Source organism: Micrasema longulum, unplaced genomic scaffold (genome assembly GCF_059751315.1).
Source record: "Micrasema longulum isolate JH-2025_06_02 unplaced genomic scaffold, ASM5975131v1 h1tg000104l, whole genome shotgun sequence".
In the NCBI taxonomy this organism is placed as follows: Eukaryota; Metazoa; Arthropoda; class Insecta; order Trichoptera; family Brachycentridae; genus Micrasema; species Micrasema longulum.
In genome coordinates this window covers 198,861-224,388 of record NW_028277310.1, presented here as the reverse complement: position 1 = coordinate 224,388, position 25,528 = coordinate 198,861, and the positions used below count along the sequence as shown (strand labels likewise).

Below are 25,528 nucleotides of genomic sequence, written 5' to 3'. Positions count from 1 at the left end.
GCATGGAGGATCTTTGTGGTAAAAGTGATTCTATGCTTTATTGATTTTAATTATACTTTTGTACCTATAATATCATGCCTGCTAAAAGTAGACATGATTATTATTTGTCAGCATCCCTACTGATAATGTTCACCGCACGCGCCTGATACATACATATACATAAACATCCATATAATATATAATATAGATATATATATATATATATATATATATATATTATATATATATATATATATATATATATATATATATATATATATATATAGATATATATATATATAGATATACAAATACATACACACACATAAACACGTAAATATATAAATACATCCACTTACACACATGAACAAATACGCATTCACAAATGCACATACATACGCGCACATTTATTAAATTAATAATAAAATAATGGAAACTAGGAATAAAACGATAAAAAAATAGTTACTAAAAAAATTGTATAAGGCGTTCTATTATTAATTTAAGTACACTGAGCACAATTATAAAAAGAAACTGCCATCAGTAGTTTGATAAGAGATAATATTTATTGCGAATTGAAAATTGTATCACGACAAAAAAAACATCCTGTTTATTTGCTTATTTTTCATAACACGAACAGAGGTAATACTTTTTTTAATAACAATTTTTGATGGAATCCAAAGATAAAAAACAGATGAAGCTGCCCAAAAACGACGTGATAGTGAAATTACTGTTTCCGACAGCGAGAAGAGGTTCATCTCCACTTTTTTTTTAAAAACAAAATTAAAATCAAATATACCTGTTCAGAGAGTTGATACCTTACGCGATCTGGGTGTTATCCTTAATAGCAAACTTACATTTGAGAATCACTTCAATGACATACTGACCCGTACACATAGAAATCTTGTTTTGTACTTCGTACATGTCAGGTATTTAAAGATATCGCGTGTATTAAAATGGTCTACTTTGCTTATGTTCGCAGTTTGCTCGAGTATGCCTCTTCTGTTTATATGTCACGCATAAAGAAAGGTTCGAAAAAAATCAATGGACATTTCTTAGACATCTTAACTAGAGATGAAGGAATACCGATCTCAAATATATGTCTTCCTGCAAAAAGCACCACTTGCTTAGTTTAGAAGATCGCCGTCTTCTATTAGACATGGGGGTCCCACATGACATACTTAGTGGACGCCTTGATAGTCCGGCTCTTATGTCGGAGTTATCATTAAATGTCCCTGGCTACCGCACCCGTCACACATCGAGCTCTCTATTTCATATGCCAGCAGTTCATACGAACTATGCCCAGAACTCTCCACTAATACGTTTAGCTTGTGAATATAATTTAAACTTTCCCCTCATAGATCCGTTTGATTGTCACATATTGACATTTAAAATGCGCGTTTTAAAACAAACTTTTTCTTCTTATATTAAGTTTTATAATAAAATCTTATTTTATCTCTAATTCTTAATATGTTATATATTTTTATATTTTTGATACTTGTCAAATTATATTTACACACATGTCCACCCTTATTCCATAATAACACCCACTCACCCACCCTCTCACACACTTACACTAATACAAACACACTAGCATGTATTGTACGAGTATTAATGTATTTGTGTGGATATCTGTCATTGGTTTTATTCTCTATATATTTTATTTGTTATATTTTTTCACATGTATTACTGTTGATATCCCTAATAAATAAAAAAATAAATAAAAGTTAATTTCCTGTTCCTTAATGATTACAAGTGTGATAAAGTACAAAGTTATCATCATCATCATCAACAACATTCCCTTCTCGAAATTGAGTGTTCATGAAGTGCTTGAGGTCCCGGGTTGAATTCCTGGCAAATGATATTGGTTTGAAAGGTGGTTAAATGCGGCAAAATATTTTTTTTCTTCTTCTTTTATTCAGGAAATATACAGTACAATTAAATAGTTTTATAGTAGATACACAAAATTAGATTTGGCTCTAATGGACCAGTGAAGTTTCAAAATTATATGACATAAATCAATGTATGCCTCGTGGTGTAATGGTCAGCGCGTTTGTCTACCATGGGTCTCAGGTTCGATACCCGACATTGTTGACATGAAGCATTTATAAGAAAACGTATTTTTACACTATCTTTAACAGTCCCTAGACTGATACGTTAAACGTAAGTCTAATTATCTTACCTTCATGTAACAAAAATACATCAAGATACGGCACGATTGGTGTATCAATGTAGTGCCCTATGCACCATTCTGTGGTGAAAGGGAATGATGATGATAATGGTATTATTCGATTATATTCGTGTCATAATTCAATTAACGGCCGCCTCCGTAGTGTAGTGGTTAATACGCTTGACTCACGTGGAAGGTTCCGGGTTCGACTCCCGACGAGTACACAAAAAATAAAACAGTATTTTTCTCGAGCCTGGGTGTTCTGTGCGTCAATTCGTCACTGTATTTGAGCCTCCTGGCCTGTTGCGGTGCATATAATAAAATAAAAAGAAAACAAGAAGAAAATTATCGTGCTTTTATTTAAACATTATTTTATTTCAATTTGTAACAACAGAGAGAGAAAACATTTTTGAGAAGGGAATATGGGAGTCTAGGCAATTACAGGGCTTATGACCTGTCATTTGCTGGTTTAAGTGGCCACTTTACACACTGTGTAACAATCACCATTCTGCCTATGTTTAAACATCCACATTTCCTCAACTCTTTCATTTGTTGATTTTTGTGAAGTCAACAGATCCAGCCAGTCAACAGATTCATTTGGACATACTCAAAACATTGTTGAATTATTTTATTTATTTACACACATTACATGTAGGTATAAAAAAGGCTTTATTTGTGTAAATCATATACGACCACTCACTGAACGGTGAAATATTATCATCTGTGAGATTTGGGTATTACACTTGACACTTAACTTTCTTTTACAATTCGTATTGGACATGTAATAAATCCTTAAAACTTCTTGGGTTTATTAACAGAAGCACCGCTGACTTCAAAAATATCAAAACCCTAAAAACTCTCTTCTGTTCCCTAGTTCGCCCGCACCTAGAGTATTCCTCTGTTATCTGGTGTCCATATGATGATGTTCACATCAAGAATATTGAATCAGTTTAACATTGATTTTTAAGAAAGATAGGCTGGGGGTTGGGCTTATCCAGAGACCTATATACGTAAAATGAGTTAGAAACTACCTTGAATATATCTTCTCTTCAAGACCGTCGAAATATATCCGACCTTATAGTCCTATTTAAAATTCTCAACTCACTCTTTGATGCGCCTGAACTACTGAGCTCAATAAAGTTAAATATCCCAACTAGAAACCTCAGACAAAACTTACTTTTTCATACCGATAACCATTGAACTACTTATGGTTTTCATTCCCCTATGCCCAGAATTCTTAGGTCTGCCAACAAACATACCAGTCTTGATTTCTTTGATAACAAGCTGTCTTCTTTCAAACGATCACTGAATCAAATTCAATTATAAACACCTCTCTCCCGCTTCCACTCCCACAAAGTCGACTATAAACCATTGAGACTTTATAATTTTGTTTTAATAATTTTCTATGTCTAAATGTGTCCATAAAAATGCCCATTGGGCGTAAGTGTAAATAAATAAATAAAGTAAATAACTCTTAACCTCACAAACATCAATAGATTAAAGAATTGAAGGAATATAGATGTTCAAATATGGGCAGAATGGTGAATGTTACACAGTGTGTAAAGTGGCCACTTAAACCAGCCAATGACAGGTCATAAGCCCTGTAGATGCCTAGACTTCTATATTACCTTTTCTGAAATGTTCTTCATCTCTGTTGTAATATGTTAAATAATAACCTCTTAACTTCCTATTTTTTAAGAGTCGTAAAATAAGGTACTTCGATTTCCAAAAGATCTTCTTTTCTTTTTTTCTTCTGTTAATTTTATGTGTAAAACGTCGATTTGATAATACAGCTGAATGGGTTAATATTGTAAGCCCAACCCTGTTCCCGAATTCCGGATGCACTTTTACACACTGAAGCCTGACAGGTGTCTTATATTGTTGTCTGCATCGCTAGATAAATCAATAACTTCATCAAACTATCAAGGTGTTATGTAAGTGCATATGGACATAGACGCATAGAACATAAACCTTACACGACAGAGCATACGTACGCTTTGTGACAAAGAACATGTTTTTACATTCATATATACAGGATGCTGCAGTTGACGTAAAACAAACAGATTTTTTAAAATAAACATTTGAGTTTCTATCATTCACATTCATCGATTTTTTTATTTTCAGACTATTTTCTAAAAGTCCTGAAAGTAGAGCCTTTAATCCGTTAGTCTACAAACTACTAAACGAAGTCATCAAAATAGATTGACTTTACGAAATGAATTGAATGTCTGTTACGACGTTATGGACACATGAGCAACCAACGATTATCGGTAAAAGTCTGATTGATTGGTAAAAAAGACAATCGTCACAGTGCAGTGGTGACACGCCAATTTTCTATGTGTCAAAAAATTCAAAATCACATTTTTTGGCAAAAAATTTGTTATTTCAGTATTTTGGTCAAACGTCTTTTTTGAGGGGACCATCAATGCACAACAATATTGTGAGACCTTAAAAAACTTATCCATCAAATTCGCAACGTAAACCTTTCGCTGTCCATTCGCTCTACATATCCTAACCAACGCCACATTACTTTCTTCGATTTCGCGATAATGCTCTTCTCAGTCTTACATAATGCACTGATTTTGAGGTTTGTCTATCGTATATTGTTTTACTACTCATTCACTCGAGAGATTGCACTTCGACAGTATTCAGCCTACTTCCATTCTTTGTTTTTCCAATTCCATACTTCGCTCCCATACTTAAGGTCGGTACCAGAATCTTTTTCGATTCATACTGAATTTTTCAAATTTAAACTATAATGTTTTCATGAGACGAAAATGTACATACAATATATCTTTTAAGTAAAGAGTATGCAGTTTCCAATATTTATAGTTAAATAATGTATTTTTTTATAAAGTTTAAATTTGCAGCACTAACTTTGTGTTTATTCATTATATTAAAATAAATAAAACAACTTTGTTTTTAACCACTAATTTTTATTATTTATTTTTTCCACCGACCGGTTTCAAAGCAAACAAGCTTCTTCGTCAAGGTTTACGTTACTAATGAATTCATTCTGGTTTTATTTTTATCATGTTCACTAAATACTACACGTGGGCCCAATAGATCAAGTCTTTTTTTTCCTAACAAGGGTGGTAATTTGATATCAATATTTTCGAAGCTAGACAGGAGGAGACTAAAAAATATATTGTTTATTTGGTCATTCATCATTTTTTTTCTTATTAGGAATCGCTTTTTCAATTTCTAACATTTCTAAGTTGACTAATTTTAATATTTTATTTTCAACATGAACTACTTTTGTCCAGTGTCTTTATTGAAGTTTGTATGATTATTTTATATCAGATGATTTTCAAATTCAGAAAAAATATTGTTATTTAAGCATCTTAAGTGTTCTTTTACTCTAATATTGAAGTTTCTTTTAGTTTTTCCAATGTAGATTGAATCGGAATCATTACAATTTAATTGGTATATCCAGATTTATTTTATTTATGGACTTTGTCTTTGTGATTTTTTAACAATGTTCCTAAATTATTAGTTGCGTAGAAAGCCGGTTTAATGTTTGATGGTAGGGAATTAGAAAATTGTTTGGAAAAAATGTCATTTATAAAAAGAATTCGCCTCAATTTTTTTTTTTTTTTTTTAATCCACCTGTATATAACCCTTTGTGATACGACGTGTGATAACTTAATTAGTTAGAATTTTAGGTATTTACTTTTCCTTTGGTGCGGTCCCGAAACCGCTTTTTCTTATGTAATACAAACAGAAGACCCTTGCTTTCTCTGTCCAAATAACACAAAGATTCTGGAATGATAATATAATATTCGTAAAGTATTTTCAATTAAATTCCTTCTGGTAATAGTAATTTGAAGACCCCCGGAGAGGAAAAATAATGTACGTAATACTTACAACCTTTATATGTCCGTCTCGCGGTGAAGTGGTTGGCGCATTTGCCTACCACGCTAAAAGTCCCGGGCTCGATTCATGTGAGGGTCAGCATGAAACGTTTATTTTATTTGTATTAAAATATTTTTTACGGCAGTGTTTCACTGTCCGTGGACTGGTATCTGAAACGTACGACTCATCACCTTACCTTCGTTTAACAGATGATCAAAATACACTACATTATTAATGTACCAATACAGTGCCACATGCACCACGGGGTGCGAAAGGGAAATGCTGGTTCAACATTATTTATTGAAGCCAATGAATCTAGTGCTCAGTCGAATCAAATATTAATGTAATGTAAAAATGTAATGTAATGTAAAAATTACTTATTTTAATTGGGTAGATACTTACTTGTATAGTGTTTATGTAGAATGTGAAATTCAATTATTAACTTCATCGATTTAAAAGCGATATTTTATTTTTAGTGAACTAGCGGAACAAGATTTTCAGCCGAAACTTAATTTTGACTCCTGTTCTAGTTTCAACCAAAACCGAAACATTATAAAATTAACATATTACAACAGAGATGAAGAACATTTAAGAGAAGGTAATATAGAAGTCCAGGCATCTACAGGGCTTATGACCTGTCAATGGCTGGTTTAAGTGGCCACTTTACACACTGTGTAACATTCACTATTCTGCCTATATTTGAACATCTATATTCCTTCAATTCTTTCACCTGTTGATGTTTGTGAAGTTAAAGAGCTAAAACCTTTATTTATGCGGGTGAGATTCATCTAATTGAATTATTTCACCTACATACTAAGCAACGCCTGAATTTTTAAAATTTCTATACTTCATGGACTAGGTGGATTTATCAACAATATTTTGAGTTTGTCCAAATTCTTGTAGACAAGGACTAGATTCAACTCTCTAGGGAGCTGTTCATGATTACATATTACAACAGGTATCTACATACATCGAATGTTACACAGTGTGTAAAGTGACCACTTAAACCAGCCAATGACAGGTCATAAACCCTGTAGATGCCTACACTTCTATATTACTTTCTCTAAAATGTTCTTCATTGCTGTTGTAATATGTTAATATTAACAGCTCCCCAGGGAGTTGAATCCAGTCCTTGTCTACAAAAATTTGGACAAACTCAAAATATTGTTGATTATAAAATTAGTTAAAAGTTCAACAATGTTTTGAATATTTCTAAATGTTTTCAGACTGTCTGGATTTCCTTCCTAGGGAGTTAATTAGATCTTAATATTGCAACAGAGAGGGAAAATATTTTATGAAGGTAATATGGAAGTCTAGGTATTTACAGGGCTTATAACCTGTTATTCGCTGGATTAAGTGGCCATTTTCCACATTGCCTCTTTATCAAGGTTTCAGCTCTTTTACTTCACAAAAGTCAACAGATAGAAGGTATAACGTTTCTTGAAAACTCACATAATGAGACGTTTTTATTGTCAAACCTTACGAATTCATTAAAATGAGCGTTAAATAAAATACACAATAAAATAAAAGGCACAATACACAATAAAATAACAAAATTTAACCATTGAATTAGTTTATTTTTAGCGTTTTTTGGTTTGTTGTTATTATGCGTATAACGTATAACTCGTATGTAACAGTTCTTCAATGTATTCTATGGTAACTTTAACTTATTAGACCAGTGGTCGGCTAACCGCGGCTCACACGGCGCAAGGAACACTTTTTGTTCAATTTATTTAGTCTACAAGTTCTATGGAAGAACTTCTAGGACTATTGCCTTTTGAATTATTGAGATATTGGAGAAGCATCATAATAAACTTGATGAAATTAATAAAACAAATAAAACAACTTTGTTTTTTTATTTTTATTTTTTTTTCACCTCCCGGTTTCAAAGCAAACAAGCTTCTTCGTCAAGGTTTACGTAACTAATGAATTGATTCCTTTTTTATTTTTATCATGTTCATTAAACACTGCACGTGGACCCAATAAATTAAGTCGTTTTTTCCTTACTCAATTTGATATTACTATTTTCAAAGTCTTTTATATTTGGCAATAAATCATTTAATATTTTTGGAGCAATTACATTATATTGCTTTTAACGAAGGCGGTTGATACAAATGGGACAATAGAGTTCATTTGTGTTGCTGAACAAGTGTTTATATTTTGTTAGGTTCTTTTTACCTCACTTAAATTATCATTAATTTAAGTAGTAGGCACCTCACAAACAATTGTCTTACATCCAATATTTTTAACTCGGCGAATAGATCTTCATTGGATACCTCGAGGGTTTTTAAGAATGGTCTTCATGGTCCATTTTTGTGCTATTTTCGCTGGTTCAAGGATTGAACGAGAGCAACCTCCCCAAACTTATTTGCAATATAATAGTTTGCTTTGGCAAAAAGCAAAGTAAATTTGTCTCATAACTTAAGCATTCAAGATACTCGTATGATTTCCGTATTTGCTTGGATATTTCTATAATTCGATCTTTCCAGATGAGTTTAGAATCTATTATGACGTATGTACTTAATACTATTATATAACCCTATTCTGTTATCCATTACGCTAATGACTCACCTTGATTCACCCAAGTTCAAATGAAATACTGAAGTGTAACGAAACATCAGGTGAGGCGTAAATTAAGAACACCAAAATAATAAAACACCTTTCACAATCGCGTGAAGATTACTTTAGCGGAATACAGAGAAGATAACTTCAAGAGAAACGTGATTACAAAGAACATTTACTAGAGACAGAAGAACAGCTTCGGAGAAACTAAAATGTACGTATGTTATACTGTACCCTATTGTTAGAAGCTGTATATAAATCTCTCAAGGCTTTGTTCCTTGGGATTTATAACAGGAATAAAATATATACTCTCGGGGTCTGTGTTCATGACGCACGGAAGGAACGCGGTAGTGTTGTGAGGCTGCCCTGTCGAGTTACAATAAAAATTGGAGCGTCGACTATCATAAATAATTATTTTATTTTATAAGGGAAATCAACAGTTCTACATACATATTTTTAGTAAACAAACAGATATAGTGTATAAACTCAGAACTGATAACAGATTTCCACATAGTATACAAAGTTAGTAAAGAAAATATATTACATAATAAATACATACAATTTATACATATCAAAATGTTATTTTCATGTACTCAATAATCAAAGATTTTTTAAATATTAATTTTAAGAACATTAAGTTACTGTAAATTGGGCGGGACAAGGACGAAAATGCTTGAAGAGAGGATAAGGAGAGGAGGGGAGATGTACATATTTATTATTATAATGTCTACTAAGTTACATAATACATTTTAGTGTAAATTTTAAATCTGACAGAGTGATGTTTGTGTAATCTATATTTTTAAATTTTGTATTGTTTATTGAAAAAGTCCTACGAAAACAAGCATTGTTAACATAGGATGTTTTACTTATTGGTACATGAAACAGGTGGTACCGTCTACAAATCCTGGCTGGCACATGTATTGTTATTAAACCAAGCAGCTCTGTACAGTCAACTTATCCTGTCATAATTTTGTAAAGCAGTAGTTGGTCCGCACACACTCTGCGGTATTGTAGAGAAATGATTCCATGGAAGGTGGAGGCAGTGAGAGTAGATACATAAGAAATACCGGTTTTGTATTGTATGCATAAGAACCTTTTTTATCTTCTACGCGTGTCATTACTGGCTGACCGAAACTGGCGATTACTGGCTGTCAAAAGTCTCTTCAAAACGCCCAGAATTAGCATTTTTATCGTTAAACGTCACAAGTTCATTAAGATAAGTATTAAACAAAATACACAATTAAAAAAAGACGTAAATTTAATTTATTTAAATATTTATATATTTGATGGACGTATGCAGTCCCTTCTAACGATGTTAAATACAATTTCTTACAATAAATACAGGCACTAAAAAAATAAAATAGAATTAAATAAAATTAATGGTTCGTTGTTTTTATATATTTTTTTAAATTAATTAAATCGTATATTTTTTTTTGTACTCCCAGTAGTTCAATAAAAAATAACCATCGACGTGCTGAAAAACATGCATTTGAGCGATCACAATGAACAATAATGAACATGCTTAAGTTATCGCAGTCATACGTCAACGCGTGTGTAATCCTCTAAGTCAACGCTCGTGTCGGTTTGTTTTTTGTTTTCCTCGTAAATAAATACAGTTCACCGGCGAAAAATTTTTAGGGTTTTATTTTTGTTTTATTTGTTTATTTTTCCATACATATAATTACATAGACTTTTAATTACAAAAATACACTTTAAAAAAATACATCTTAAAATTAAACACAAATTGGAAAAAATGCCCACAAAGACTTCAGCGTCTGAGCGTGGGCTATTCCTTTTTTAATTATTAATAAGTTTATTGCATAAATATATGATATGACATGATCATGAAAAGAACAGCAAAATTAACAAAAATTTAACATATGCTGATATTACGAAAACAGGATATATTTGCAGGTTGTTTAAACTGCAATATTTCATTGTTTCTGGACACCTAAAGCGTAACACCGATCACCTTAACTTCATGTAACAGATTATCAAAATGCATTGCGTTTAGTTTACCATGATTGTGTATGGAAAAAGGAACGATGACGGTGATCTACAGCACTACAGCATAGGGCTCATCGAGTCTGAGACGTGGGAGTAGGGAGTTTCTTCCCCGCTAGCACCTCTCACCGCACACGTCACGAACGTGGACCCCGACAGTAGGTACTGTCGTTTTTATGCACCACAAGTGTACTCTGCTTTTCTCTCTTCCAAGAAGTTTATTTCGTAACTTTACACCACACTGAATAGTTATCCTTACCACTTTTAAATATTGTCTGTATAACGTATTGTAGTTTAGCACGCAAGCGAATCATCATCATTCCCTTACCGCACCTAATGGTGCATAGGGTACTGCATTGTTACTCCAACCACAGCGTATCTTGATCGTTTTTGTTACATAAGGGTAAGATGAACAGTCTTTCGCTTCAGGTGCCCCAGGGACTATGAAATATTCAATAAAATGAAAACACATTTTTAAATAAAATGTTCATGTAAACCATGTCGGGAATCAAACCTAAGATCTCTTGCATCCTAGGCAAACACGCTGACCACTACACTACGGAGCCAACGCAACTGAAAGTTAAGATATATATAATATGCGTGCATTAAAAAAAAGAAATACGTACCTAGGTTAAAAAATTCATTTGAGAAATAAAAATAAAAATACGTTTATAGTTTTATTCCACTTTTATTTATAAATTTTTACCACTGGCCGGGTTTCGTCACGACCGACATCGTCAGACTAGTGATGATGAGCCGAAGGGCTTCTCTAACGAATTATTACTCTGATAATAATAAATAATAATAACAATACAAAAAAAAAACTAAAATATTATATGCAATGTGATAAATACAAAACAAAACATATTTATTCTTAAATAAAACAAAGGTGAATGCGGTATAGTGGCAAACTTATTGCCACTAGCTATTTCCAACAGTCTGACTTAAAACAACCAAAAAAACTATTTGAAAAAATCAAAAATGAAATATTAAAGTAAATAAATAAAAATTTAAGAAAAATTCAAACTGTAAAAACATTATATTAGTAATGGTGTAAATTGCTTACTTTATTTATATTTAATATATTTTAAATTATTCAATTGCATCTTCTAAATATTTATCTATACTATGGAATCATTGACATTGAAAAAAAATTAATACGATTTTTTTATTATTTTTTTTGGGAAGCTTATAATAAATTTTGACTGCCATGCACAGGGGCCCTCTATAAATGATTGTTTCGTCAATGGAATGTTAAATTTACTTTTACTTCTGGTGTTACGAAAGTGTATTTTTTCTTGTCTACTACAATATAAACATCAATACAATATATTGCTTTAATAATAAGCCCTGCCTCCATAAGTTCCTAGATATCGGTACACATGCTTTTTATTAAAAAGTTTACTCAGCATAATTTTACTAACTCCCTGATGTTTATTAAACTTTCACAAATTTACGGATACCATTTAAAATGTTATCTAGTCATCTTGGGTGTAAGTGAATTAATTATTTTAATATGTAAGCGTTCAAATTAATTACTACGAGTTGTTCTAGTTTTGAAGCATTAAATTACCAGTTGCTTGTGCACATAATGCACGTAAAACCGAACACGATAAAACCACGATAAATAAACCAACGATAAAGATATTGATTTTGTCGATTTAAAATGTATTATTTATAGTTGTATGAGTTGTTTTTAGCTTTAGGTAGATAAAACTTAAATTTTCTGTGCCGTTTATGTTTAAAATAAAATTAGTCAAATTTGGATTTTGATGTAATGACCAAGAACTAAAACTTGAAAAAAAATTTAGTAAACACAACGCCAACAAACAACAACAACAAACACAAACACATTACGAGAATATCAGAAAAATGTCATATCTTCTTCTTCTTCTTCCAAGTCGGTCCCTCAATGCTGAGGATCGTGATCACCATGAACACTTCTGATTAGTCTAAAATATCATATACAACCTTCTAAAACGAGACAAGGACAGTCGAGACTAATAAACCATGGACTGAAATCATACAATAAATTACCAGACAAAACTAAGAAAAAGACTCAGACAATCTTTACAAAAGACGTTAAAATTTTTATCATTAACAGTAGAATGTGAATTTTAAAAGTATAAATATTTTGTTAAATGAATGTTACCCGTAAGGGTCAGTATTTTTTTATTTTTTATTATTTTAATAAATATATTAATATTCTATTCGACGACATTGTTTTGGCAAAAACATACTGAAGAAACGAAACGCTCGCATCCAAAATATTCTTCTTAAAAAGAGACAAAAAAAAATAAATCCATAAAAATCGGTTTCTATTAAAATATTTTAACATTTTTTTTAAAATGATTATTGGGGTAATCTGCTAGTCAAAAAATAAAACTTATTCGTTTATTTTTTATCAGGAATACCCTAGAAAATAATTGTTTTATGTAATGGTTAATATAATTTTATTTTTAGCGTGATTTTGAAAGAAATGTGTTTTAGAATGGCAAGATTATCTGATTCTCTTAATTTTCTTCAAACTATAAAGGAAAAGCCGCCTCACTTTTTTTCATACAAACGTATTCCCGTATTTTCTATTCGATTTTTTAACACAATAGATATTTACCGTTGGCGTGTCCTTTTTTTATAAATGAATTATTATGGAAACTAAAACCGTCCGAAAACCAACAAATATGATAACTATTTTTGAAAACAGAAGAAGGCACCGAGACTGAAAATCTTATTCTGATACTCTTTCTAAAAAAAAACCAAGAAAATCGGTTCAATTTTTTCTGAGAGACATCTGCGAGAAAGTGACAGAAAAACAACGTTTAAATATCTATTTATCTAAATTCTGTGTCACTGTATATTTTCTTAAAAATATGCAGAATCGCCGCTTTAGTTTCGCCCAGTTTATGAGAAACGCGTCGATTATCTTTTGATTTAAGTATGAGAAACAAAACGTCTAATAAACTATCCTTAAATTTAAAATAACAAATTTCTTAAGCAAAACCGCTTTCGTTTAATAAAAAATCGCCTTATAGCCATAATGATAGGGGACTAAGTATCTCGATAACATCTCACGAGGTGCTATGAAGTACCTATTTAAGGATTATTATAATTATTGTAAGGTAACAACCTATTTTATATTGAACGCCTTCGCCCTAGGCAAACCCTTTGATCTCGTTATATCGTTAGGTACTTAATGGTGGAATTAAGAAATTTTACGTTTTACCTTTAGTATAAATGTTTATAAAATTAATTTGGATATTCGAAAGAATAAAACAAGGATTAAAGTCCAACAAGGAAAGACATTTTCATTCATTCAGAAAGGGGATAAGTTGGACACCTTTAGGTAAGCTAAAGTTCATTTTTTGAAAATAAACAAGTCCTAGTATGCTTTAAAAGACAAGTTAATGAATTGTAAACGGACTAGAAACTAGAAGGCCTAGAAAGACAGATGATTGGGGTATGTCTAAGAGGCAGAATAAGATATGAAGAAATTTGGCACCGAACCGAAGTTGTAGATCGGATCGACCAGCAAAATTAAAATGGCAGTGAGCAAGACACTTGGCGAGACAAAATCATGACCGGTGACCCCCAAAATAATAAAGTGGAGACCGTGGGAAAACAAAAAATGTGTTGAAAAGCCACAAAAAGATGGGCTGACGACATTGCTTCGATAGTCGGTAGCACATGGATGATAAAAGCAGGTGAGAGAAAGGAGTGAAAACCAGGGGTGAATCGGCCATATAATCGATTATGCGCAGCTTCCCATTATATTTGACTATCGATAATTATGTTTTATAGTAGTTTTAATTATGGTAAAATAAATCATTTATGTTTATTATAAATTAACGTTACCGCTATCTCTAACGTTATCTTTCTTCTATAAAAAAATGACAATTTAGGATACAATAATTATCAATTTCCTTCAAACTAAGGAAGATTTCACGTCAGAACATACTAGTGAATAAATTCATATAGTATAGACAAATGGAGTTTAACATTTCTAAATTGCATCAATAAATATTGTTTAAACTAAATAAAAAGAAATCGCTAGGATTTGCCTAAAAAATTTCCAGATAAGCTCGAAATTACATTTTTTTAAATTAATCGGCTTACAAAATATTTACCCCAAATAAAATTATTATAAGGGATTATGTTTTGTCTGTTAAAAGAAATAAAAGGAAATATTTGCACCCAGAATTTTTTTATATTTATTTTTTATTATTAATAAAACATATGATACAAAAATGACATATTATACTCTCAGGAGTTATTGAATAAACTCATTTAGGACCGTACATAAAACAAAATTATTTTTGTGACAATACATATTTAATACATTGACAATACATTGTTAATACATCCAAAATAGCAAGAAAACAATTTTGTATAAGTAACATAAATTTACATCATCTTTATAAATTACATTAAAAACTATCACTATCAAAAAGATTTTAATAATATTTTTTAATTGCGACACTTCTGGATTTTTTATTAGATTTATTTAAATACACTTTCTAGAATCCCAGGTACATCAAAAGGACTATTAAATTATTAAAATCTACCAAAAAAATGTATTTCATAAATGAATAACGTGAAAAAAGATACTCAAAACAAAATAAAAAATTTATGAATTCACCATTTCATATAAACTTAATAAAAAGGAATTAATTCCTAGAATTATAATATGCTTTCTAACCCTACAGATGACTTATTCCACGTTTTCTGTGTAATTATTGGTTTAACGAATTGCCCTCAAAAACGTCTGAAATATTGTGTGGAGATGGTCATCATGTGATTTTTTTGTGCAAATATTATTTCTTGAGGAATATTTGACACCATCATAGAATTAACTTTTGACTGTCAAGTTTGAAAGTTTTAGTTTGGCGTTTTGGCAAATTGTAAAGCGATAAATGCCTCCTGGCATCTCACTGAGTAAATCTTCGAAAGTATCTTCGAGTGTATCTTCGAAATGTAAGTATATGAAGAAATTTAATAATATAATATGGGGTGAAAGGTGTAGGTAAGGTTTTTACGTGGTCGAGTGGGGCCTGTTTGAATAAAAATTACACAAAAATGTAAGAAAATCGATCTTGGAGCTCCCGCGATAGCAAAAAATAAATTAAGAAGGACTTAGGTCAAGTTCAACGCCCCAGGATTGATTCATGATTACATTTCCTGATTCGAGTTGTCCACGTTCCGTTAAATATTCGGAAATCACATGTGGAAGTTTTGAACTCCGTCGTCAACGAATTTTGAGAGAAAAAGAAATTGTCACTTTAGGTTGTTAAACCTCAGCTCGGAAAAAGCAGTTCCGGCAACATTGCAAGCGAGCGGAAAAAAACGGGGCTAATTAACATACAGTACCTACGCGTATAATTTCATTCATTACAATATGCAGGTACAAATTATAGCTTACCTATAAAAAAAAGTCACCGTTCGCCACTGGTGGAAACGATTAGAAAATACCTTAATCCAGCACTGAAGAGAACAAGGCTAAAAAGACGGAGAAGAGAAAAATAACGTGATAGGATAAATTAGATAATTTTATTTTTAATGCTTATATTCGCGCATGCGGCTCGACTGTGGAATCATCTCCCATCCACCATAAAGGATGTTACTACATTATCTCTGTTTAAATCACGTCCAAAGAAACATCTCCTCCTTTTCTTTTTCCTCTTTTTCCTTTTTCCCATTGAGTAATAGCTTCGATTTAAGGTAATTTATAAACCAAATACGTTTATTTCCATTTTTATATATCTTTAGCTTTTTAATGTTTTTTTTCTATTAAATATGTTCTGTAATTTTCCAAAATTTAAGTGTTTTTTATCAAAAAAATTATCCACAACACTAATGGCTCCTAAAAAAGACATAAGAATCAAGGATTTGGTGGTGCAACCTAATTCTCCTCAACCACCTTTCTCTATAGGCATAGATGTAGGAAATGCAATTTCTGCTTTACAAAGTGAAGTTAAAAGAATTGCTGACTCCTACGACGAATTAAAACAGAACTTGGCACAAGATGGGGATAGATGGAACAAAGTCCTAGAAAATCTCGATATTGCAAAAAAAACCATTTATGTATTGAAACAAAAAAATCTGGAACTGGAAAATAGAGTGACTAAACTGGAAAGAATTGCTGAGATACAGGAACACGAAAAGAAATCCTGCAACATCGAAGTAACAGGGGTAATCGAAGACAAAAGTGAAAATATCATGGACAGCTTCACGAGAATATGTAAAACTATCAAGACATCGATAACTGCCTTGGATGTTGAAACTGCATATAGAGCCAACACTAAACCGTCAGAAGACAACACTCCGCGTCCCATTATCTACAAACTAAACACAAGAATGAAGAAAGAAGTGTTACTGAAAGACGTTAGAAACTACAATTCAAATAAGAAGCCGGAGGATAAACTTAGCTCCAAACAGGTCGGTTTCTTAGGAACGAACAGGCAGATCTACATAGCGGAACAACTAACATTTCGGGCTAAACATTTATACTACTTGGCGAGGAAAGCTGGAAAGGACCGAGAGTATAAATTTGTTTGGACCAGGAATGGAAAGATATTCATGCGAAAAGATGTCGGTGCTCCGATCATACCAATTTTATCTGAAGATAAACTCCCTAAGTAGTTCCAGGTTAGATATGAATATTGTTTTTAAATTCACACTGTTAATATTTATGATTTATCAAATATTTATTATTATAAGAAAGAACTTGAAAACTAAATTAAGTTTCTATTATTATAGAATTATCTTTTTTACACTCACTTTTAATACAAACCAGTTATTATTTATACTGAAAAAGAGATTTTTTTTGGCATTAACCATAGTACTTTATACTAAAGAAATAATAATCATTCAACAATCGATGCTAAATTTTTCAATGTTACTTATTAATTTATATATAATTTATATGCCATTGAAGCATACAAAATTATTCCAGGCTCAACTCAACTATGTGAACCAAATGTCACTCGTTATTATGACAAGATTGAGCGCGTTTATTGAAAAACTAGTCGGTAAAACAGTCGCCACTAAGATGATAAATAATAACAATTTCATTTCTTATTACTATGAGGAACGCACTTATCAATTATTTTGTAGTATTTCAAAAACAAGTAATGTGTTAGAAACTTTATTTTTAAATTTGTTTTTATGTTTTTATTTTAAAGACCTTTTGGAAACAGTTTCTTTTTTACAGTATGTATACCCAAAAACATTCTGTAGAATTATTGTTATTATCAAAACGCTTGTCGGTAAAACAGACGCCATCAATATGATGATCAATATTGTAAACATCATTTTTACATATATTATTAATATGTTGATTACTAGTGTATACTCTGATAACCTGAAAATATATTTCTGGCTTGTGACTAGAATAAATGTACCAACCTCTTCTATAAATGTTTTTCAATTCCATTGTACTCTTTATAACTATCTTGAATTAATCTACTTTTATCCTTTCATTCTGTATTTGTGCCTAAATGTTATCTTTTACAAAATCACAGAAACAATTAAAACACCATCTATTGTTAAATATCCAAACTATTTTATTGTTAAATTATTGCATCTTACAACCGTTAATTTAATATCCTGTCGTATTTTCTTACTTTCTGGAAATAAAATTGTATGCCAATGTATTCAAATTTACAAGGAAACCATAATAACTACTCATATCTATTATTATCGACCATATCACATTTACACAAGTCAAATGACCATTAATATTTGTGTACATTTTAATTACTATAAATTTATTTTCTCCAACATAAAAATATCTCAAAACCTGACGCATATCTTTTTAATATTTAATTATGGAGGACAGTAATAATGATTTTTTAGAGAAAATGTACAATAATATAATAATAGATAACCTTGAAGAAATAAAGATATATGACTGGTATGGGTACAATTTAAAAATAATTCACCAAAATATAAGGAGTACGGTAAACTTAGATAACTTTTTAACTTTCTTGGATAATTTTAATGATAAATTCGATATAATTATCCTCACCGAGTGTTGGATAAATGAGTGCTATCAATCTAAAACGATTAATAACTATATTGAGCATCATTCTATCAAATGTATAAATAGAAGTAGTGGTATAATTGTATATGTTAAGGAAGGACTTATTGTCAATGTGGATGAAATGTTACTTTCTCAAGCTAATTGCCTAAAACTAACGTGTAATGATTTGACAATCCTGGCTATTTATCGGTCGCCATCGTTTCTTAATATTCACCCATTTCTCGACTCCCTTCAGTCTATACTCAATGACATGAGAGATCACAGGAAACAGATCGTTATTGGAGATATCAACATAAACACGATTAACAATAAACACCATCAAGCAAATGAATATACCTGTTTTCTCGGCGAACAGGGTCTACATTTGATTTCTGATGCGATTACTAGAGAGCAAAGTAATACATGTATCGATCATATTATAACAAAAGGAATATATGGTTTCGATGCCTTTACTTTTCATTCTAATATAACAGACCATCACACCATTGCCATATGTACCAAATCTGAATCTCACATTACAAAAGAAAAAAAATCTCGCGTTACAAAAATAATATACTCTGATTTGACAAATGATCTAGAAAACGAAATGTGGGAAAAAGTTTTTATGGAGAATGACGTGGATATGGCAATGGACGCATTCATTACAACATTGACTCAATACATAAACAAACACACGACCACAAAAAATGTCTCTCACAAAAAACTAAAATTCACTCCATGGATAACCAATACTTTAGTACAAAATATTCACAAACGGAATAAATTACATGTAAAAGCCAGTAAAAATCCTAGCGATATAATTATTCAATACGAGTATAAGAAATATAGAAATTTGTGTAAAAAGAATATAAGATTAGCGAAACAAAACTACTACAAAAAACTGATTTACGAAAATAGTAACTGCGACCCTGCACGGATGTGGAAAATAGTGAGGGAAATTACAAGAACTTCAAAATCGAAAACTACCCAAATAGACAGTATTGACATAAATAACACAACTTCAATATCAGACACTAAATCGATAGCAAACCATGCGAATAACTATTTTACTTCTGTTGGAAACACTTTAGCCCAAAATATTCTTAGTGAATTAAAATCTAACGAAGACACCCTGGCTTATAATATACCATCTCTTGCTTCAGCACATAAAATTGAAGAAATTACAACAACACCTATTGAAATAATAAAAACTATAGACTCCTTGAAACTGAGCACAGCTACGGGTCCAGATAAAATAAATTCAATTGTTATAAAATCAATTAAAACATATATAGCAAAACCATTAGCATTCATATTTAATCTTAGTTTTAATATAGGAATTTTTCCGAAACATTTGAAAGAATCGACTGTAATACCAATTTATAAAAATGGTGACAGTAAACATATTAAAAACTACAGACCAATCTCCTTGCTCAATACTGTTTCTAAAATTATTGAAAAAATTGTCAAACTAAAACTTAATAACTATTTAGAAAAAAATAATTTACTCTCAGAAAACCAATATGGATTTCGGACAGGCATGGGTACTGAAAACGCAATAGCTAAATTGACTGAAACAATAGCTAAACATCTAGACAATAGGGAAAAATGCTTGGCTATTTTTCTGGACCTGGCTAAAGCTTTTGACACTATTTCACATAAAATTCTATTTAAAAGGTTACATAATATAGGAATCCAAGGGCAGTTATATAAATGGTTAAACAGCTATGTAAGTGGAAGATTTCAGAAGGTGAAAGTGGGTAGTGACTTGAGCGAACCTGCTCAGCTCTCATTTGGTGTTCCACAAGGGAGCACTTTGGGACCACTGCTGTTCTTGATATATATTAACGAACTTTGTAACAAGCCATCACTTGGACAAATCATTTCATTTGCAGATGATACAGCTATAATTTATAGCGCATCAACTTGGTCAGAAACTCATAAAAAAGCAAGTAATGACTTAAGTTATATTAAAAAATGGCTAGACGAAAACTTGTTGACTTTAAATTCGGATAAAACAAAGTTCATACGTTTTAGTGCAACTTCCGCCGGGCAACCTAATGAAATTCACGAACTTCAACTACATAATTATTCAGTGATGGTAAATTGCAACTGCAAAAAACTAAGTAGTGTTCAAAGTATAAAATATCTTGGAATAATTATAGACCAGTATTTGAGATGGAATGAACAAATTGAAACTATAACTGCAAAAATTAGGCGCTTAATACATTTTTTCATCCCACTTAGAAATATACTTAAAGTCCCGGACTTGAAACACCTATACCATGCACTGGCAAATTCTGTGTTGACTTACGGTCTAATTGGTTGGGGAGCTTGCACAAAAACCGCCCTTGAACCTGTAGCAATTGCACAGAAATCTTTGATCCGAGTCATCTTAAAAAAAACATTTCGCTATCCAAGTGACTTGCTCTTCAAAGAATTCAGAGTACTGAATATTATTCAACAGTATATATTGAGAACGGTAGTGGTTACACACATAAAGAGAGACATTTACCCAAGCGTCAACCACAACCATAACACAAGATACTCTAATAGGGATCTGATACTAAGTGAAGGGGACAACACTGTTCTGGCATCGAGACAACACTATAACGTAGGCAAAAAGGTCCATAACCTTTTGCCAGAATCGTGGAAAGACGGGAGTGTTGTCAAGTTACGGAAGGTGTTGACCTCGCTCTTTCATGACATTGGTCGTAGGGAGTCAGAAAAGTTGATGCATGCCACGGATTGGAGAACCTTACTGGATGTCAAAAATAAAATATAAAAAATAAAGAATAATTTAAAAAATATATATTTATAGATGACAACCATGAAGTTTCGCATAAATAAATTGTCTATGTTTTTATGAATGTATGTATGTGTATGCGCATGCGTGTATGTACGTGTGTGTGTATGTACATATGTATATATGTGTATATTTATATATACATGTGTGTATATATGTGTATGTCTGTATGTATATGAATCAAAATGTGTATCCGAATAAGTATATATTGTGTTTGTCTGTGCTCTATATTAATTTGTTAAGTATTATAATATATTAAAATGTAATTGCCTAGCTTGGAACGGGGTATGTACCCTTGTTAGCTGGGCAAAGTGAATATGGAATTGTATTTTGATAATAAGTGTGAATAAATAAATAAAAAAAAAAAAAATAAAAAAAAATTTGAATTATAAAAATTAAACTTTTATTTTATTGGTTGGTTGGAAGTAATTGCCATTTGGCAATAAACCCGCCAATGTACAAATAAAATCATGTACAAAAAGTTGAATAAATAAAAAATATAAAAAATATTCTGGCAAATCTTAGAGTCCGTTATAATTATTGTATGGTCTATATTTGAAGCCAGTCAAAATACTATAATACTGTTATTGTTTAGTTCAGTGACCCAGGAATTATAATGGAGATGTCTCCTTCTAAATTTGGCCCGTAAAATCGATTAAAGCTTAGGTGGTCCCATCTTCCGTGTATACGCGCTGCGCGACGTGCTTTTTATGAATCAAATTCACATTTTCTCCCTACAGTATTAACTGCAGCAATTTCCTTTTCATTTCGTATTCATCAAAGCAAACATATATTTGAATGATTTATTTTATATTATTTTCGTATATGTGTTTAAACGAGATAGAAAATATTAAACAATATCTCACAATTTATAAATGAAAACTTAACTAAAACCATAATCCTTTTATATTTTTTGTTACTCTAATTATTGAATACATAACAAACATAGAAATGATTAAAAATGTTCAACGAAAATTTTTAAAATACCTAGATTTTAAAAACAACTTTGCACTTACAGCCAATCTGCTTAACAAAATGGATTTTTTACCCTTTAAAATAGACGCACTATATCTGAATTATGCTATTTATATAAGTTATTTAATAATAAAGTAGACTCTTTTCACCTACTCTCCAAAAGTAATATTAATGTCCCCTTTCGCGTGACAAGAAATAAGTATTTATTCCATTTGCCAGTCTGTAGCACTAACTATGCACGAGACTCTTTCCTTTATCGTTCTTGCTCTAACTATAATGCTTTTTTTTATCTATTGATATTTTTAACACGCCCCTTAATTTATTTAAAAATAAATTAGGGGTCATTCTTTCTGGCTGCGATACGATCCCACTTGCTATTTAATGATGCTCACACTTACACACACCTGAAAACTTACTCCCACATAAATACACACAAACACACCACTACACTTACCCTCATACAAATATACATAAACACACCCTTTTGTTGTACCACAATTTAATATGTATGATTTTTATTTAGAAACTTCGCTGGTCTGTCTTTAATCCGTATTTTTTAATGTTATTTAATGATTGTCGACTGTTTGTTTCTGTAATATAAATAAATACCTTGTTTTAAAATAGCAAATGTCCCTTTTCCCATATTTTGATTTGATTAGATTCAGCGACAAACGTTTAATTTTTTGTAAAATTTCTTACAGAGGCTGTTATTTAGGAATATTTTTTTCATACCTTTTGATGCGTAACACATTTTCATCTAAATCTAACATTTATACACTCTTTTTGGACAAACCTCAAAATTCGCTTTATTCTGAACAACTGCTTTATTTATATTGAAATGTATTTCAGCAAAGAAGGAAACGTTTTTTAAAAGTAAGAATGGAAATCTAGGCATAATGCTTTTGTAATGAAATTTATTTCTACTCTTTTACTTCACAAAAGTCAACACATGGAAAAGTTGAGGAAATATGGATGTTCAAACATGGGCAGAATGATGAATGTTACACAGTGTGTAAAGTGGCCACTTAAATCAGACAATGACAGGTTATAAGCCCTGCAAATGCCTAGACTTCCATATTCCCTTCTCAAAAATGTTTTACCTCTATGTTGAAATAAATTTAAAGATTATCAAATCATTCAAATAACTAATGTCAAAGTGCTGACACGAGTGGATATGAAAGCGCTGACAGATACGGAACTAGTACACGACCTCAAAATCCCACTAGGAAGTAAAATGAACACTAGAAAATATATAAGAAGTAACACCCTTAGTTACGCTGTCAGTTCAAGCGTGTAGTTTGGTCAGCTTTAAGCGGACGTTCGTAGAGACAGTTACAACGTGTAGTTCTTTGCTCAGTGACTCTCTTTGCCGTCACGTTCTCTGTTATTCTGTTTATAACACATAATGTATCAACATCATTTCTTTCAGTAAAATTAAATATTGCAGTGTACAACTACCGTGAAAACAAACATTTAAGTCAACCCTTTCTTAAATTTATCCCAGTACCTCAAGCATACAAGCATTTGGACATACTCAAACATTGATAATGCTTTTGACTTGACATTGGCTGGTTAAAGTAGACATTTTACGCACTGCGTAACATTCACAAATCCTTTGTTTTAACTTTGTACATATTGAGTGAGAAATCTCCATCAAGTCACTGTGTGGTAACCTTATGTTAACGTAGGTTAATCTTAGGTAACCTGAGGTTAGGAAATGATCGCTTGATAATCATTGTCTCTTTTCATCCTATTAAATAATCTGTGTCTTGCTTAGTGATGTAATTGGATTACATCTCTGAAATGAATGTTTTTTATATTTGTCTTAGTGTAGTCGATATTTTGGCATTTTCGGAGATCCTGATAGACAAAATACTTCATTTAAAATTATCTAATATACTTAAATATGCGATTTTTTTTTCATGTGTTAATGTTTACTTGGTTTATATTGCCGATATATTAATTCATCCTCATCATCATCAGCCATCTCTTGTCCAATGGTGAACATAGGCCTCCCCCTTTAGTCTTCATATTTCCCTATCCTGAGCCAACCGCATCCAACCACTTCCTGCAACTCGTCTTATGTCATCAGACTACCTTGTCTGAGGCCTGCCAAAACTTCTTCTACTCGTTCTGGGTCGCCATTCCAGGACTTTTTTGGTCCATCTAGAGTCTGTGATTCTGGTTATATGACCAGCCCAGCTCCATTTCTGGTTGGCAGCCCTATGGACCACATCGGTGACTTTTTTTCTCATTCTAATCCAATCAATGTATTGGTTTTCTGTCTCTCAACGAAATACCCAGCATTCTCCTTTCCATGGCTCTCTGTGTCACTGATAATTTGTGTAAAATTTTTTTCGTGAACATAAAAGTTTCACAGCCATATGTCAGTACAAGGAGAACACAAGCATCAAAAAGTTCCATCTTTAAGTAATGTGAATACTTTGGAGATTTTAGAATATATGAGAGCTTACCAAAGGCAGCCCATGCTAAACCTTGCCTTCTTTAATTAATGTTAATTAATGAAGTGCAATTTAAAATGTCGGTTATTTCACATGAACGGATGGGTTAAACATGATTTTTAGAGTAGTAAAATGACAGGTCTTCTTTTACTTTTTTTAAACTATTTTTTGTGATTGCCTTATAGGTGAGATGACGAGAAAGACAGTGATGGGGACAAAGAAAGCCTTAATTTAAAAAATATTTTCTTGTATTTATCTGAACTCAAATGGTTGGTAAAGGATTAAATAAAATCGAAAAAAAAAAACGAAATTATGCCTTTGATGTAGGTAATTTTAGTTAACTCCATAACATTTTAAAATTAATAATTTATTTTTTAATCCAAGAATCATTTATTTTAGAGCTTAGTGTTTTTGAGTCTAAGCATTTCAATTGAATGACATTACTGTTTTGAATTGAATGACTCTGAACAATAAGATTCAATGTCACCAATGCTATTTATTAAGACATTAAATTACAGATTGATAGCAGACTTTAGGGAAATAAATGTCCGTTATGTTTATGTCGACCCAAATTGTTGATTATTCGATTTTAAGAACGTACCAATACAAGTTTTTCACCATCCAGTCCAAAAATACAGGTATTTGTAAGTGTCGTTGTATATCTTTGATCGAATAATCTTATAAAAATTGTCAAGTGAAAA

At 31.5% G+C, this 25,528-nt stretch overlaps 1 protein-coding gene across 1 annotated transcript; it reads left to right on the top strand.

The window, feature by feature from the left end:
- Positions 1 to 16,417: 16,417 nt before the first annotated feature.
- LOC148284612 (uncharacterized) lies at positions 16,418 to 17,203 on the top strand. The gene has a single exon (XM_088237589.1). It carries the CDS (start codon positions 16,418 to 16,420, stop codon positions 17,201 to 17,203), a length of 786 nt encoding a protein of 261 aa, XP_088093715.1.
- The last annotated feature ends 8,325 nt before the right edge of the window (positions 17,204 to 25,528 follow it).